Source organism: Mustela putorius, unplaced genomic scaffold (genome assembly GCF_011764305.1).
Source record: "Mustela putorius furo isolate JIRA1106 unplaced genomic scaffold, ASM1176430v1.1 tig00000698_pilon_pilon_pilon, whole genome shotgun sequence".
Classification (NCBI taxonomy): domain Eukaryota; kingdom Metazoa; phylum Chordata; class Mammalia; order Carnivora; family Mustelidae; genus Mustela; species Mustela putorius.
Genome location: NW_025421449.1, coordinates 3091802 through 3107306, shown reverse-complemented (window position 1 = coordinate 3107306; position 15505 = coordinate 3091802). Strand labels below are relative to the sequence as shown.

Below are 15505 nucleotides of genomic sequence, written 5' to 3'. Positions count from 1 at the left end.
ATGCCTACAGGACGGGATCAAACATGCCTGTAGAGGATTGGGTCTCTGGGTCCCGGGCACTAAGGTTTCTGATTTCTAAGCCTTAGGTGTCCAGGGGTTCTGCCCCTTCGGTTCCCTACGGGACCCTCCTCAGGCTGGGGACATGACTCAGCCCCAGGGGCGGCTGTCAGGTTGTCCTCCCTGGAGCGAGGAGCGTGTGCCCTGGGCTCCGTGTCCGGGCAAGGATGGTCACCCCAGGGAGGGGGACACGTAGCTGGCTCTGGCTGAGGATGAGGGATAACTCCATCCTTCCCAGGCCAGCTGACCACATGCTGGGGGCACAGTTGCATCTCCCGGTTTAGGCGATCTTGCCCTCCTAAGTTCCTCTCCAAGCCCAGCCTCCCACTGCCCTGGAGGTCCTATCCTATTTACTTCGCCGGCTGGGGACAGCATGAGCTGGCAGGCCCCATCAGAGGTCTGATCCCCAGCCTCCGCTTCCTGCCGGGCAGTGCCTGATACAGCAGGAACGCGGGGTCTCAAGAGGCAGGGAGGAGAGCAAGGCAGCGGGTGGATGCTTCTGGGTACGGGGTGGCCTGGGGAGGGGCTGCTGGCTGGAAAGGGGGAGCCACTCATTCCTTCTCACTTGCAGCTCACTGCGGATGTCCAACGGGGTGCTCCTACAAGGGGGGACACAGGCCTCATCACACGCTTCTTTCCATCCAGAGCCCTCAGGGGCTCCCTACTGCCTGGAGACCAGAGACCAAATTGCTGGCCCAATGTTTGGGCCTCTACAAGCCGGCCCTACCTGAGTGTGGCCTTCTTCCCTGTGTACATCACACCACGAGCCAGCTGCTGCCACACATGTGTGCACATGCAGCTCTTTCCCATAGCCAGGTCTCTGCCTGGGCTGGTTCCTCTGCCTGGAAGGCCCTCCCTGCTTCTCGATATACTGAAACCCGACTTGGCCTTTGAGGTGGTGACAAGCAGGTGTCTGTCTGGCGGCACCACCCTGCTCTTGAAGGCAAACTCGGCTCCTGAAGGTTCCTCTGAGAACACTACCTTCCTGACTCTGAGGCCTGGGCTTCAGAGCAGGCCTGACCATGCCCCGACTCTAGGGATGGGCCAGGAATTCAGGTCTAACTAGCACATCTCTCCTCCCTTGACCATGGTGAGGGCTTCAAGGACAGGCACGGGGGCAGATGAACTAATTCATCAGAGCTCCTCTGGGGCTCAGCTGGGAAGACCAGCAAAGGGACAAGGGCTGTCTCCCTGCTGCTGCACTTGATCCCAGAAAGATTCAGGCCAGGGATACAGCAACCAGTGGCCACTCAGTCAGCCAGGGGATGAGAACTACACACGGGAGGCCGAGCTAGCCGCTGCAGAGAGACTGAGGCCTCATGGCCCCAGTTGGGCCCCAAATCCAGTCGTACCTGAAGCTCCATCATCCTATGGACCGGTTTTGTGAGCCCAAATTGCTTCATTTCATTTTAAAAAACTCGCAACCCAGACTCCTAACTAATCCAGAGACACTCCCTGCTGTCACTTCCTCTAAGGAGACTTCCTCGATCACACCCTTCCCCAACACCTCCCTTCGAGAGATACTCTGGGCTCCTCCCTTCCCCCTTTCTGCCTCGCTTGGCCTGAGGTTGCCGTGATCTGTCTACACCCCACCATCTGAACGGCCTGCATGTAGTGCTGCGGGCTAAGCCTCCTGCCCACCCCAGGGCTCAGGGATACCCTGGACGTCTGGCTGCCCTTTCTCCACAGATGTCAGTACACAGTCTCGGGCTCCAGGTCTGGCTTCTGGGGTCAGACACTTCAGGCCGTAGATGGGCACCCCACTAGACTGCCCAGACCCGTGCTTGTGTGGTGTGCTGGTAGGGCTGGGGCGTACCGATGGCCTCCAGGACAAGGGTGTATGCCGCTGTTGTCTCCCGGTCCAAGCTTACTACGGTTCTCACAATGGCATCACGGTAGCCCACGCTGAACTTCCCGTCAACGTTTCCACCTGTGGGCCAAAGAAAATGAAGCCTCTGTGAGGAGCCAGGCCTCCTGCCAGGGAAAGGGTGGTGGCACCCAGCTCTGCTTCTGGGCCAGGACATGCCAGGGGTAGTCAGGGAGGAAAAGGCCATGCTGCTTACTCAGCCCTGCCTGAGGACAGGGTTCTGCTGGGGCTGGGGGGGGGGTGGGTTCTGATGAGCGTGTGGCCTGCATGGGTTCAGGTGGGGGTGCCAAATGCCCGAAATCATAAGGGTTGAACATTCATTGAGCACCTCCTGCATACCAGGCACTCCACGTGGAATCTTGTCTCATCTGTACTATCACAGCCCACTTCACAGGGAGGGAAATCAGTCTGTTAGCAAAGATACGTGTGTTGCCCTGAGTTACAGTCACCAACTTGGCATTCTGATTCCTGAGCCTGCGTCCTTCACCGTTCTGCCAACTGCTGTCTGAGCAGTTAACCTGGTTGAGGCTTTTTTATAGGTGGCCAGGACTTTGGGGGCAGCTAAGATATTTTTCCAGGTCCCTTATCTTGGATTTTCTGAGTGGGGATTCCTGGAGGCTCCATGGAATAAAGAGTAGGGGCAGGTGGCCGGGGTGGGAAGTGGGAGGGTCTCCTCTCCAAAGTGGACAGAAAAGGACTCCATCTGAACAGCATGAAGACCCCTCCCCAGCCGGCTGGCAGGCAATGTGCTGTTCTGGGCAGCAGAGGGTGCTGCGGCACTGGGTTTGGACCAGCTTGGACCAGGACCCCCCCCACCCAGCTCCTTGCGGAAAGAGCAAATTAAAATCTGAGAGTCCCAGCTAAGAGGGCTCTCCGCAGGTCAGCAGGAACTGGCCATTTTAGGGCACTGGGAAAGCATCCTGGGAGCTGCCAGGTGCTCCCTTTTCCTTACATGGTTTGCCCTTGGGTAAAAGGCCTGGACCCCTTGTGGATGGTCTGTAGCACCATTCACATGGAACAAAATCTGGTTCCTAGGGGCGGTGGAGAAACTGAGGCACAAGTAGTGCTGGGTGTTGAACCGCGGCTGGTCCACATAGTCGGGGCTTGATAACGAAGCCTTTCTTGGAGCAGTGTTGAGGACTGGACAGTGAGGAGGTGGCCGGAGGGTGCTGGGCCTCTTTAAGGAGGGGAAGGAGGGAAAGATCTGCAAAGGAGAGGCTGAGGGCTGCTGTAAGAAATGATCAGCTGTGAAGCTGGGATCCCTTGCTCTAGGGGCAGAGGAGTCCAGGAGACTGGTTTGTGCACTGAATGTAGGTAACGTGGCTGCAGGCAGGCCATGGGCAGAGAGAAGACAGCCAGTGATACAGACAAGGGACAGCTAAGGAATGTCAAAGAATGGCCCCCCAGCATCCCAGCACCTCTCAGGTGTGTCAGGGACTGCAGCCTGTTGGGCAACTGTTCTAATCCAGGCATGACTAACACGTGGCATGTTTACTACCACTTACTGAGCCTACTGTCACAACAGACATTACTAATCGATCATGACTCCCTTTCTCCTCTGGAGCCAGGACACGGCCTCATTGGATTTCTCCACAGCTCTCTACTTTGTATCTGTGAGCTGAAACCATTTTATTTAGAAGGATTGAAACCATTTGTCTCTAAGCAGATGGGAATTCTCATGAGAGAAGAGTTCCCAGGGAAGAACAAGATCACAGTGTTCCAGTCATGGCTTTATCGCCTGGATGTGGGGGCGGAGTCGGGCGGCAAGGCTCCTCCCCAGGAGTCACGGGCTCTCCCTCCCTCAAGACTGCACCTGGGTAAGGTCCCCAGGCTTTGAATAGGCTCGGGAGGCTCCCGGTGGGCCAGGCCAGAGGGATCCAGCTACAGAACCCCTGGGAAAAGCCAAGAGCAAACCCTCTGGGAGGCTCCAGCAGGAGCTAAAGCCTGGTGGGGACAGCCGACTGGGGCCCCTCCCCAATCTGTGCCCCCCTGTACCCTGGGCCTGGGGCCGGGTACACATCTGGAAGGGGAAGAGGCAGGGCCACACCTGTGATGAAGTAGCTGAGCTCAGCATTGAGGCCCACGTCATTGTCGGTACAGTTCAGCCAGACCACCCGGAACTCCCGTGGCACGTCCTCAGACACGGAGACATTGTACACGGCCGGGAAGAAGGTGGGCGTCTCATCATTCACGTCCAGCACTGTGGGCAGAGTCAGCGCACAGGGCTAGGCCTGCCTTCTGCTCCGGAGAGCCCAACGCTGGAGGCGGTGGGAGCTGACATATCTTGGTAGTGAGCTGAGGGTCCCCACGCCTGCTGGGGTCAGGGCAGAGCTGACCAGGGCTCCTTGGTCTCTCATGGTCCTGCTCCCTGCCAGGGGGCTTTGGTGCTGTTGGTGATGCTGCTGCCGCTGCCATTCAAGCCAGGAGAGAAACCCCCAGGGTCTCCCTCTAGTAGGTGCCTCACAACAACAGTGGTGATGATGATGGCGGTGACAGTGATGGTGACATCGCAGCTCTTCTCATGTCGAGCTTGCGCTAAGTGCTTCCCATACACCATCGGAATTGCCCCTCCTAACTCCCTCATGAGGCAGGCATCCTTAGACATACCACACAGAGGAGGGACAGGATCTCAGAGCAGTTGAGTCACTTATCCCATGTCACATAACAAGTGAGCGGCAGGGTTGAGGTCTCGGGGAGGCCAGCCCCTAGTCTGTCATGGGGTCCTAGGAAAACAGCTGGCTTTGAGGATTTCCCTACCCCAAAAAGCCTCATTTCCCTTAAAGACTTGGTTTCTCAGCTGCTGGGATAGTCTTCACGGTGAAATGCTCCCACCTCCCCATGCTGGCTCCGAGTTGTGTTAGCACCAGGGGACTAATGGGCTCATCTGAGGACCCAGCTTCTGCAGAGGCCTGGAGGAAAATCCCCTCTAACAGCACTGAGCACCTCTGTGTCAGCCGCTGCTGCACAAGCGGGTCCCCAGACCAGCTCCAAGAACCCTCAAGGCAAACGTGGCACCAACAGATGAGAGCATGCCTTGGCACGTCTCAGGCTGTGTCGGTTTGTACTGAGTGAACCCGCACCCGCACCAAGCCCCTGGGGGCCAGCAGAAGCCAGAGAACAGGCCACATCTCGCCTGTCACACTCTCTACTTACTTTACCTCCCTGTGGTTAGTTCTGCCCCTTTGGCAACAGCTCATGTCAATGTCCCTGTTTTATTCCAAGAATTAAAGACGTGACCAGAATGTTAGAGAAATCATAAAGGGCCTTCGCCTTGACCTTCCCCAGCCTGCAGCTAACTCTGAGGAACCCACTGACCACCCCAGGGCAAGTCGTCTCTGTTGTTCACTGGGATCAAAGATGCTAGGAGGAGTCTGGGACCTTGGAGGTGGATCCAGGCCCCCAGTCCAGGGCTGGGGACTGAAGGCTCTGCCGGCATTTTGGACATGGCAGAGGCAAAGAAGACTGCCCAGTAGCATGGTTGAGGTAGGTACCCCATCAGCAAGGCACCCTGTGTCCACCTGGACGGGGACAGCAGTGCGGGGGGTCGTGGTCTCCCCAGCCCTCCCGGCGCGGCTCCGGGTCCCATGCGCCTACCACATGGTCGGCAGCACCCTCGCCCCTCACCTCGGATGGTGAGCGTGCTGGTGGAGCTCTTGGTGGGCGTGCCTGCGTCACTGGCCACGACACGTAGCTGGTACTCGGCGACGCGCTCACGGTCCAGCTCTGCAGCAGTGACCACCACACCACTGCTGCTGTTGATGAGGAAGTCCATGCGGGGCATGGCCACCTGCATGCGGTACGACACCAGCCCGTTCGGGCCTTCGTCCAGGTCGACGGCCACCACCTGAGGGAAAGCAGGGGCCACGGGAGGGGTGGGGACAGGAGGACTTCGTCTTGAGAAGGTCCCCTCCTTCCCCTGACCCGTACTCAGCTCTAGCCAGACACGCCCACTCCCCTGAACATGTGTGTCCACTGTTCCCAGCGCACCTGCCCAGCTGCTAAGAGGGCGGCATGTCAGAGCTGAAGGGATCCGACACATCACAGGGGATCAAGGGGGCAGGGAGGGGGAAAGCGCTTTCTAGAACAAGAGTCTAGCTCCCCATAGCTTTCCCCTTCAAAACCCCATTCTCCTCCTTGGCAAGCTCCCCTCCACCCCCCATGGATGCTGGGCGGCTCGGGGCTCCGAACTGCGTCATGTTCCACTTCCTGGCAGCTGGCTGGAAGCAGTGGGGACAGCTCCAAGGGCCCTGGGACCATGTGCAGCTCTGCTACATAAAACGACCAATGGTGCTCTCCCCAGCTTCATTAGACAACAAGATGATGGAAAGGGGTGACTTTTAAGTCACCTGATGTATTATTTTGAAAACGTCGTTTGAGGCCACGTGTAGGCAAGCATTCCCCAAATCCCTACACTGTTGCTGTCTGCACCCCTAGTCCTGAGGACAGTTCTCCTGACTCAAGACCTTGATATATAGAAAGTTTCATAGAAGAGGATTCAGATACTTTGAGAGAATGTGAATAACCAGGATTAAGTCCAGATTCTCAAGATCGAAAAATGTCAAGATCATCCAGCTTAACTCACATTGAACAAACCGAACAATAAGATGTCTTCTCAAATTGAATGTTTTCCACGGTGGGGGGATCACTACTTCTAATTTATCTGCAAACAGCTCTAATTCCTGGAGAAAGTTCTTCCACAGATCCCAACAGAAATCACGATCCATCCAGGTTGTGGGGTGGGGGAGTTGGAACGCATGGCTCTTGTCAGAACCCTCTTCCTATATCTACGGATGGTTCCCAAGCTAACTGCTCCAGCTCCTTCAACCATCTTTTCATGCCTGAGCTAGTTAGGTCCTCTGTGAACTCAGAAGCTGCACTGTCTGCAAGCCCCTGGAGAGCAGGCTGGGGGGCTCTCTCACCCACTTGCCCCCTCCTACTTCAGGGGGCTCCTCAGGGACTGGCTGCTGTTCCCTAGATTGTAGCTCCCCCTGCTGGGCATTTGGGAGAATGTCCTGCTGGAGAGAGAGCTCCCTGGGACCTTTGAAGACCACTACTAATCTCTTCTCACAGATGAAGAAACTGAGGCACAGCGGGCCCACAGGGCATCACCAAGGTGACTCACTGTGTCATCCTGACAAAAAACTGTGTCTTCTTTGAGTGGAATCAGGCTAACCCTTTGCCATCAGATCCCGCTGTGTCTCAGGTATAACCCCCCACACCAGACACCAGATCATGAGCCCATCAGCCACCAGGGAACCTCCGCAGTCCGAGGGCCACCTTGCTGCACACACGTGTCTGACTGAATCCCAACAGCACAGCCAGGCAGGTACTAGTATGAACCCCATTTCATAGGTGAGAAAACTGAGGCCCAGTGAGGTTAAGTTGTTTGCTCTAGGTCACACAGCACACAAATGGGGAGAAGTTGGGATCCACACTCACGCTGGGTGCACTCCAAAGCCCATGCTCTTAATCATGAGGGCCTTCTGGTGTTTCTAAACAGGCATGCATCATCTTTCCAGAATGAGCCCCTTCAGGGCCTCGTTGACAGGGGGTGATGGAGCAGGAGGCAGAGGGCCAGGTTCAAGATTAGGCCCTACCTCTTCTTGGCCACAAGTCTCTTGAAGCCTCCTGCCAAGTGGGGAGGCTGCCCCCCACTGTGTGGAGCTGCTCTGGGGCTGATGGGAGAGTGGCCTGCCCGTAGATGCAGGGTGCCAGGGTGACACCTATCAACCCTCTCTATGATCTAGAACCAGCTACCGCTTGTAATATTGAGGGCCTTGGGCCAGACCTCCATAATCAGGACCTGCTTGACTTGCCTTCCCAGAATTCTGTCCTCTCCCTTGGTGCTTTCCCTCCACCTCTCTAAACCCCCTGTCCTTTAAGACCCAGCTCAAGCCCCTCCTCCTCCAGGAAGCCTTCCATTACCTCTCTCAGAGCACTGACTCTCCAAGCCTGGCCCAGACTGTGACCTGTCCGATGGTCTCGGCTGGCTTCCCCTGCCCCACCCCTGCAAAGTGTTCAGCATGAGGCCAGGCGCCCAGGGCCTCCTCTGCCCGCCTGTTGGCTGGGTGAGACGAGGTGAGGGAGATAGATCAGGAGCTCAGGCCAGGAAAGAGAAACTCACCTGGTAGACAGAGACCCCGGCTGGAGTGCCTTCGAGCACCTCAGCCACGGAAGGCAGGTTCTGAAAAGTGGGGTCATTGTCGTTGAGGTCCAAGAGGTTCACAAACACTGTGGCGCTGCTGGTGGCTCTCAGAGGAGGCCTGCCACCTGCGGGTGCCAGGGAGAGGGAGACAGGGGTGCAAAAGAGACAGGGACAGGAAGAAAGGGAGAGTGGGGAGAGGGAGGCAGACTCAGTGAGGTCTCCCTCCCAGGGGTCCCTCCAGGGAGCAGCCTGGGCCTTGCACGCCCCCCTGCCACCTCCGCCCCCCGAGGGTACTTTTGGGGCTCACAACAGACAAAAGGGTGTTACCCCATTCTTAGCGATCATGACACGGCCCTCTTGTACCCAGGCCTTGCGACCCAGAAAGGACAGGTCATCAGGAGAGGCCCCCAGTACCCTGAGAGTCAGGGGCCCCCGCCGAGGTGTGTGGGGCTACAAGGGACACATACAGTCAGTGACAGAGACGATTATCCTGCGCATCAGCTCCGCCTCGTCAGGGTCGGGGTTCTCCCGATCCAGCATGACATGGGTGGTACGGATCTTGCCGGTGCTGCTGTTGAGGCTGTAGAACTTGTTAGGCGGCTGGATGCTGTACACCAGGGTGCCGTTCTCCCCCAGGTCTGGGTCCACGGCCACCACCTGCCCGGGAGGGAGCCCAGCCTCCACTGAGCCCAGCTGCGGAGGGTGTCCCTGAGCCCACACCCCTGTCCCTCCCTCCCTCCCAGCTCCATAGGGGCTCTGAAGTTCATGAGATGGGTCAGCAGTGGAAGTCTTGAGCTCCTTGGCCACGCAGTTTTACCCTTAGGCCAGTCCCTTTCCCCACTTAAGCCCCAGCCTTCTGTTTCTAGAAGCAACAGCTGGCACACACCGATCTACGGGAAGCTCTCCATACCCCATGCATGCCCGGCCCTTGGCAAGTACAAGTACTGTGGGGACAGCCCTAGGAGGAGGAGATCTACAGTTATGCCCATTTCACACAGGAGGCTCAGCGAGGCTCCCCAGGTCTCTCAGCCTGTGTCCCTCCAGAGCCCACACTAGCAGTCAGCAGGCCACGCTGCTTGCACATCTTTGTGTCACTGTTTTCCAGATGTGTGGGGCAATACGTTCATGGGTTTTTGGGGGAGCAGGGGATGCCCAGTAGGTCCATGATCATGGAATTCTTTGGGGACTGGGAATTCTTCAGGAGGCTGGGAAGGGCTGAAGAGGCTGAACATTTGGCTGAGCTTTGGGAAGAATCTGAAACCCTGAATTTGGGGAACTGCCTTCCTTTGGACTTTCTGTGAGGCAATTTGAAAAGAATTAGTCTTCTGTGACACCAGGAATGACAGGGCGGGGGAAGGGAGCCAGAGGAGGCCTGCCACCTGCGGGTGACAAGGCCACCAGGTTTAGAGGGTGAGTCCCAGCAAGTTGGGGCTATTGTGGGTTGGGGGAGGCCGGAGAAGAGAGAAGGGTGAGCCTCCCTGCCTGAGAAGGGGGGGAGCTTTAACTCTCCAGGCCCCCTGACTTGGTTCCCCACTTATAAGCCTCACCCTGTGAAGGGATCAACCTGAGTGCCCTCCTAACCCAGGGCAACTCCCAGAACCCTTCTCTTCCCGTCCCCATGCCTGCCAATCTCCTGCTTTGGAGAAAACCTCCCTAGCATCTACCTCCCCCAAGGGGGAAGCAGAACTGAGCAGGGGACACAGGCCAGCCTCAAGGTCATACAGCGCCAGCCTGGAGGCTGACCCAGCTTCCATTGTGGACGTCTACCAAGGTCCCAGGACAGCAGCAGGACTCACCCCCACGCTCATCCTTTGCCCTGTGTGGCAGAGGTCACGGTGGCACCAGAAGGGGACAAGATCAATGGGAGAGGGGCGGTGACCGCAGTCCCCAGGGCCGCATCAGGACAGTGTCATTCTTAACTCCAGGATGCTCAGTGATGACAGCCTGGCCTTGTCAGCTCCTTCATCTTACTTGATGTGGGGACTTTTGTGCTTTGGCAGCAGAATCTGTCCCTCCTGTGGCTTAGTCCCCAGCCGGAGGTATCTCTGGGACCAGCAGACCAGAACAGAGAGATGGGTTGCCCTGGCCGAGGGCCTCCACCTTGCCCCCAGGTCCGGAGTGGCCAGGGAGAGGGGGCCGTGCTGACGCTGAACCCTGAGCCCTGTAGGGCCTCCTGCTTCAGAGAGGTGGGAGGGGAGTGCCTACACCTGGCAGCACCAGGGGGCAGGCCTGAGGGGCCCCCGCTGTGCTGTGGAGTACGTCACTCACTGTAGTTTCCTCAGCCTCTGCAAAGGGGACCCCTGTGCTGACAACGGGAGGTGGGGCCCTTAGGCATGCCGGTGTCACTTCAGCCAGGCAAGTCATTTCGCTGACAAAGGAGACCGGCAAAGCTTGTATTTCTACTATGCTTCTCTCTAGAGGAGGAAGGTTTTTAGTCCAGTTTTTCCAGATGGGGAAACTGAGGCAGAGAGCAATTAAATGACCTGTTCAAGGCTAGCAGCTTGTTGTTGAATGTGCAGAGATAATTTTACATGGTGGAGAGTGGGGGGCTTCTCCTTATCTCTCGCTGCCCCTGGGGTGAGTGCCCCAGGGTGCCTGGGTAGCTGCTTCCAAGGGGCCCTAAGTGGGGGCTGGGCCCTGGCTTCTGCCTCTCAGCTCACTCCCTGGTTGGGAGGAGGCACAGGAGAGGGGGGCCGACTGCGGCTAGCCTCCTGCAGGCTCCCCGCCAGGCAACTGCGTAGAGTCTCACCACTTTCCCTCTTCATTTCCCGTGTCACACTGTCGTTTTTCTCCTGGCCTGACGGGGAATAATTTTCTCCCTCACCCCTCTCTTATTTTGCTGGAGGGCTTTGAAAGGCTCTAAATCAATGCCCATCAGCCAGGTCCTTGAAGGAGCCTGTGGGAGCCCCGAGGGAGGGCTGGGCCAAAACCTCGCTTGCAAAGGGAAAAGGGCCAAGCTGCAAGCTCACGCCGGGGCGGGTGCAGGCCGACGTGCATGCCGGGACAGCTCGCTGTGTCCCGGGATGCAGGCACACGCTTGTCTGCACACAGCTCTCAGCAGTCACTGGCGTTTGGGAGAGTTGTGGGGCACACCCCTGGTCTCCCTCTGACAAGGAAGACCTGACGGGACCTGGCAGAGCTGGGGGGCAGGTGAAGCGGGGAAGAAAGATGAATGAAGTCCACCAATGACTACCATTTGCCAATGTTTGAATTCTTACAATGCACCTGGCACCGTGCTAGGCACTGGGGTTCAACAGCAGACAAGATGGATAGGATTCCAGCACGGGAGGCGTGGTGACAACAGCTACCATGAATTTACCACTCACTGTGTGGCTCATTAAGTAGGGACTACAACTCTATCACGTGGGGACCCCTACCAGCCCCATTTTCTAGATAAGAAAGTTGGTGCACAGGGGTGCCTGGGTGGCTCAGTCATTAAGCGTCTGCCTTGGGCTCAGGTCATGATCCCAGGGTTCTGGGATCCAGCCCTGCATCGGGCTCCCTACTCAGCAGAGAACCTGCTTCTTTCTCTCCCACTCCCCCTGCTTGTGTTCCCCGCCCCCCACCCCTGTCAAATAAATAAAATCTTTAAAAAAAAAATCAGAGCACAGAAAGGTGTGGTGACTTGCCAAAGGTCACAGAGCTGGAAAGGAACATGGTTGGGATTAGACCCTTGACATTCTGGGATCAGAGGCTGCCTGCTTAATCACTAAGCTACACTGCCTCTGAATGAGTTAGCAACCTAATAAACAAATAAAACACAGATGTGGGATCAGCTCCGGAAGAAACAGTGAAGAGAGCAGACAGAGCCCCATTAGACAGGGTGGTCAGGGAGGGCTTCTCTGAGGAAGTGGCATTTTAGGCTAGGGCAGGAAGAGGAGAAAGAGGCAGCCCTGAGAAAAGCAGGGGTGGGGGTCAGAGGGAGAGGAATGCTCTCCTCGGTGGCGGGGGAGGGAAGGGCTTGCACAGAGGCTCTGAGGGGAGGAAGAGTTTATTGGGTTTGGGAGGCTGAGAGGCCAGCGTGTGTGGTGGGGGGTACTGAGTGTGGGAAGAGTGGTGGGACGATGTGTCAGGAGGGGGCAGCCCCTATGCAAACATGACCTCCTCCTTGACATCACCTCTGGGTCAGCTGCCCTCCTCACTCCCTTTCTCCATCTCAGCCATAGCTCTTACCTCACCCAGGGCCACTGTGTGGCCTTAGAAGGCCTCATGGAGTCCCCAAAGGTAATACAGCATACCCACATATAAATGCCTATAAACCATAAAATTTAACCAGACTTTATGACTACTCCTTTTGAAATTATTTTGCCACGACAAACTGGACTAATGTACGGGCTTCTTGATTTCTGGTTTCCTGGCCTCCATTCATACATACCTGGGAATTCCAGAGAATTCTGAAAATCTTAAGAATTCTAGAAGATCTAACCTACAACTTGTCCTTAAATGCAATGGAATTTTTTCAAAACTTAATCGTCATAATATATTTGGTAGATGTTTGATGTAATAGGTTCTAATTTTGACTTGGTCATTTTCTGTTTGAACTTGAGTCATGACATTTTGTTTTCAGGTCTCAGATACAAATACTTGGGAGTCCCCACCCTGTCTGTAGCTGCCCCACCCCAGGGGAGGAATGGCCATGCTAAGCCCTTACTGAGTGGTGGGTTCACACGTCCATCTCCCCAGAGGTAAAGCGGGGGCAGGTCCGCTTGGTAAGAACTACGGCTTTAACACAGGGTGAGATGGGAACCAGTGATGGGTTCCAGCAGGAAGGTAACAGGAAACTCCCTGGAAATGGAGGGGAGCCTTGCTGCTCTCTCTACTTCCGAGCTTGGCGAACATGGGGCCTGGCACACGGCAGGTGTCCAAAGAAGGTCTGCTGAGTTTGCGGGAGAGTGACACGGCCCCGGGTAGCGGGCCTCCAGCCCATTGTCCCAACCTGCTAATGGCTCAGAAAGCTGTGAGGAAGGCTGGAGACCTCGAGAGGGTCATGGGGACCAGGTCCTGGAAAATGCCCAAGCCAAGCGCAGTCCCAGTCCAGCAAACCCCTTTGGCAGGTGGATTCTTCAAAAATGGCCTCTCCGGGCTGGTGGCCCACGCAGCCACTTTCTCCCAGGGACACCTGTCTCACCTGCCCCTCAGGTCCCTCGGAAGGATTTTTGCAGAGACATAAAGCAAAGGTAGGAGATGACCAGAGAGGTGTTCCGAGGTAAGCCCTTTTGGGGTCCCAGACTGGAGTTGTTGGCTAGAGCCCAAGTGCCCACGAGATGGCAGCAGAGAGCACCCCCACCATCTCAAGCCCCAGAGAGGGCTAAGGAACTGGCCTAAGGTAGTGATTTCCACACTCGGCCCCTTGCTTCAAAGAACCCTCCCACGGGGCCTGCAAAAAACCCGATTCCAGATCCCTGACCCAGGCCCTATTGGAATCTCTGGAAGGGGGGCCCAACCACCAGCAGAGAGTCATTCAGATAGGGAAAGGAGGACAAAAAGCTTCCTTCAAGGCTGACATCCTCCCCTTCTAGACTCTGTCCCGGTTGGCTGTGGTTGGTGAGGGGTCCAAATGGGGAGGCTAGGCCCCGCCATAGTGAGGCAGCCTTCCTGTGGAGCTTGGTGTGAAATTTTCCCTCCCTTCTCCCATCCCGCCCACACTCGCTCAGGACCTGAGCCTCCTGCCACGGCACCCTGAGCCAGCGGAGATGGAGGGCTGGGCCAGGCACTTTCCAAGTCAGACAGACCTGGGTTCACATCCTGATACAATCTCTGACTAGCTCTGGGACCTGGGCCAGACCCCTCCAACTCCAAGACTCAGTTTCCTCTGTAGTACGACAGTAGTCATGAGTCCACCTGCCCTGTGAGGTCATTACGAGGGTGAGAGAGAATTCAGGGGAAGGCCTCGGGCTTCGCCCCGCACAGTGCCGGCATTCGATATGCTGGGTTACCACCAACTATGAGGTTCATGCCTGTCTCAGCTGGCTGAGTGGCTTTGGGGCTGGACCCTGGGGAGAAACCACCTCACATGAAGCCAAATGGGGGAGGATACTACATCACAGATGCGAACCCCAGAGCCGATCAAGTGGGGTGCCCAACCCTGGCTTTCCTCATCTTCCCCAGGATGCTGGCTCCCATCCAGACTCCTGAGACTTTGGCCACGTCTCCCTTGCTCCCCACTCCAAGTCCTAACCCTGCACACAGTGCATCCAGGGGCCTGGGCCAACCTGGAATATTCCAGGCCAGAAAATCCCTGGGCGAACTTCAAACACCCCACTGGGGGCCTGCCTGTGGGGAACAGAAGCGGGGAAGGAAAGGTGGGGGGACAGAACCTATGTTGTATGACTTGAGGAGGTGGCTGGCGCCTAGGGGAGGGCGGGAGCTCTCCTGTGGGCCCAGACTGAGTCCTGGGGTCTCCGCAAGCATGGTGACTAGCTGAACCAGCTCTAGCTGCCTGGGCCCTGTCCCTCGGCAGCCTGTGCTCCCTTTGACAAAGCCCGAAGCAGCCCATTGCCTCTGAGGACGGTGCAAGGACTTTCCCACAGCCTCTGACTACCTTCCGCCATGCAAGAGAGCTTCCGGAAGTCTGCTCCGTGGGCTGGCTCAGAGGGAAGCAGGAAGCCCGTCGGTCCCTCATGGGCCGGCATGGCAGACGCCCTGAGAAGGGCTGCCTGGCATTCTGCCGTCCCACCACCACTTACCGTGGTCACGTCAGAGTCTGGAGGGGTCATCTCCACCAGGTTGATATAGTACGGGGCATCCTTCCAGGTGGGGTGGTTGTCGTTGATGTCCAGGAGGGTGATGTTCACCTGCGGGGGCCACGAAGGGCAGAGAGGGAGGCACCCAGCTGGCTGAGCTGTGCGGGGCCCAGGAGAGGTCATACTCAGGGGCCTACGGGGCATCTCAGCAGGAAATCCATGGGCTCCATCTACACTGGGGGCCTCAGGGCAGGGCCTGGGCTTTCTAGCACAGGGGGGAGCCAGGCCCCCCCAGGGAGAGAGTTCAGGTGCTGTCCCATCAGGAAGCATAATGAATGCAATGACCCCTGAAATTCTTCCTGTAACTGGGGACCTCTCTCACCTATCCCAGGCTTGGCGGAAAGGGATGGACAGGGTCGGGGTTGAGATTCAGTCTCAGCTACGAGCCAAGCAATTTCCCTGCTCACCTGCCACCCAGGTAAATTATTTATACGGCTCAGAATCCTATTAGCAGGGGCCTCCCAGGATGGAATGGGGTTCTGGGGATTTTTCTGCCAAGTCCCTGGCCAAGCGATACTGACCCCCACCCCTCTGGCCGGGCAGGAATGGGGCACAGCTGCTGTGGGTAGGGTGAGGGCCAGGCAGAGAGGTCAGGGATGGCTCCTGAGGGAGAGTCAGAGAAAGCAAGCAGGATGAAGGAGGCGACCGGTCAGCGGGTTTTCCTACTTCCTCTCCCATAGGGGGCTTCCTGCC

General features: G+C 57.0%; 1 protein-coding gene across 5 annotated transcripts in view; it reads right to left on the bottom strand.

The window, feature by feature from the left end:
- CDH23 (cadherin related 23) overlaps window positions 1–15505 on the bottom strand; it is a 350388-nt gene that overhangs the window by 98782 nt on the left and 236101 nt on the right. For all 5 annotated transcript variants that reach the window (XM_045083456.1, XM_045083463.1, XM_045083457.1 and 2 more), the window contains 6 exons: window positions 14756–14863; window positions 8537–8726; window positions 8049–8194; window positions 5549–5768; window positions 3972–4124; window positions 1874–1987 (listed from right to left, as the gene is read on the bottom strand). In XM_045083456.1, the coding sequence (XP_044939391.1) occupies window positions 1874–1987; window positions 3972–4124; window positions 5549–5768; window positions 8049–8194; window positions 8537–8726; window positions 14756–14863 (931 nt within the window). The remainder of the gene's footprint in view (window positions 1–1873; window positions 1988–3971; window positions 4125–5548; window positions 5769–8048; window positions 8195–8536; window positions 8727–14755; window positions 14864–15505) is intronic.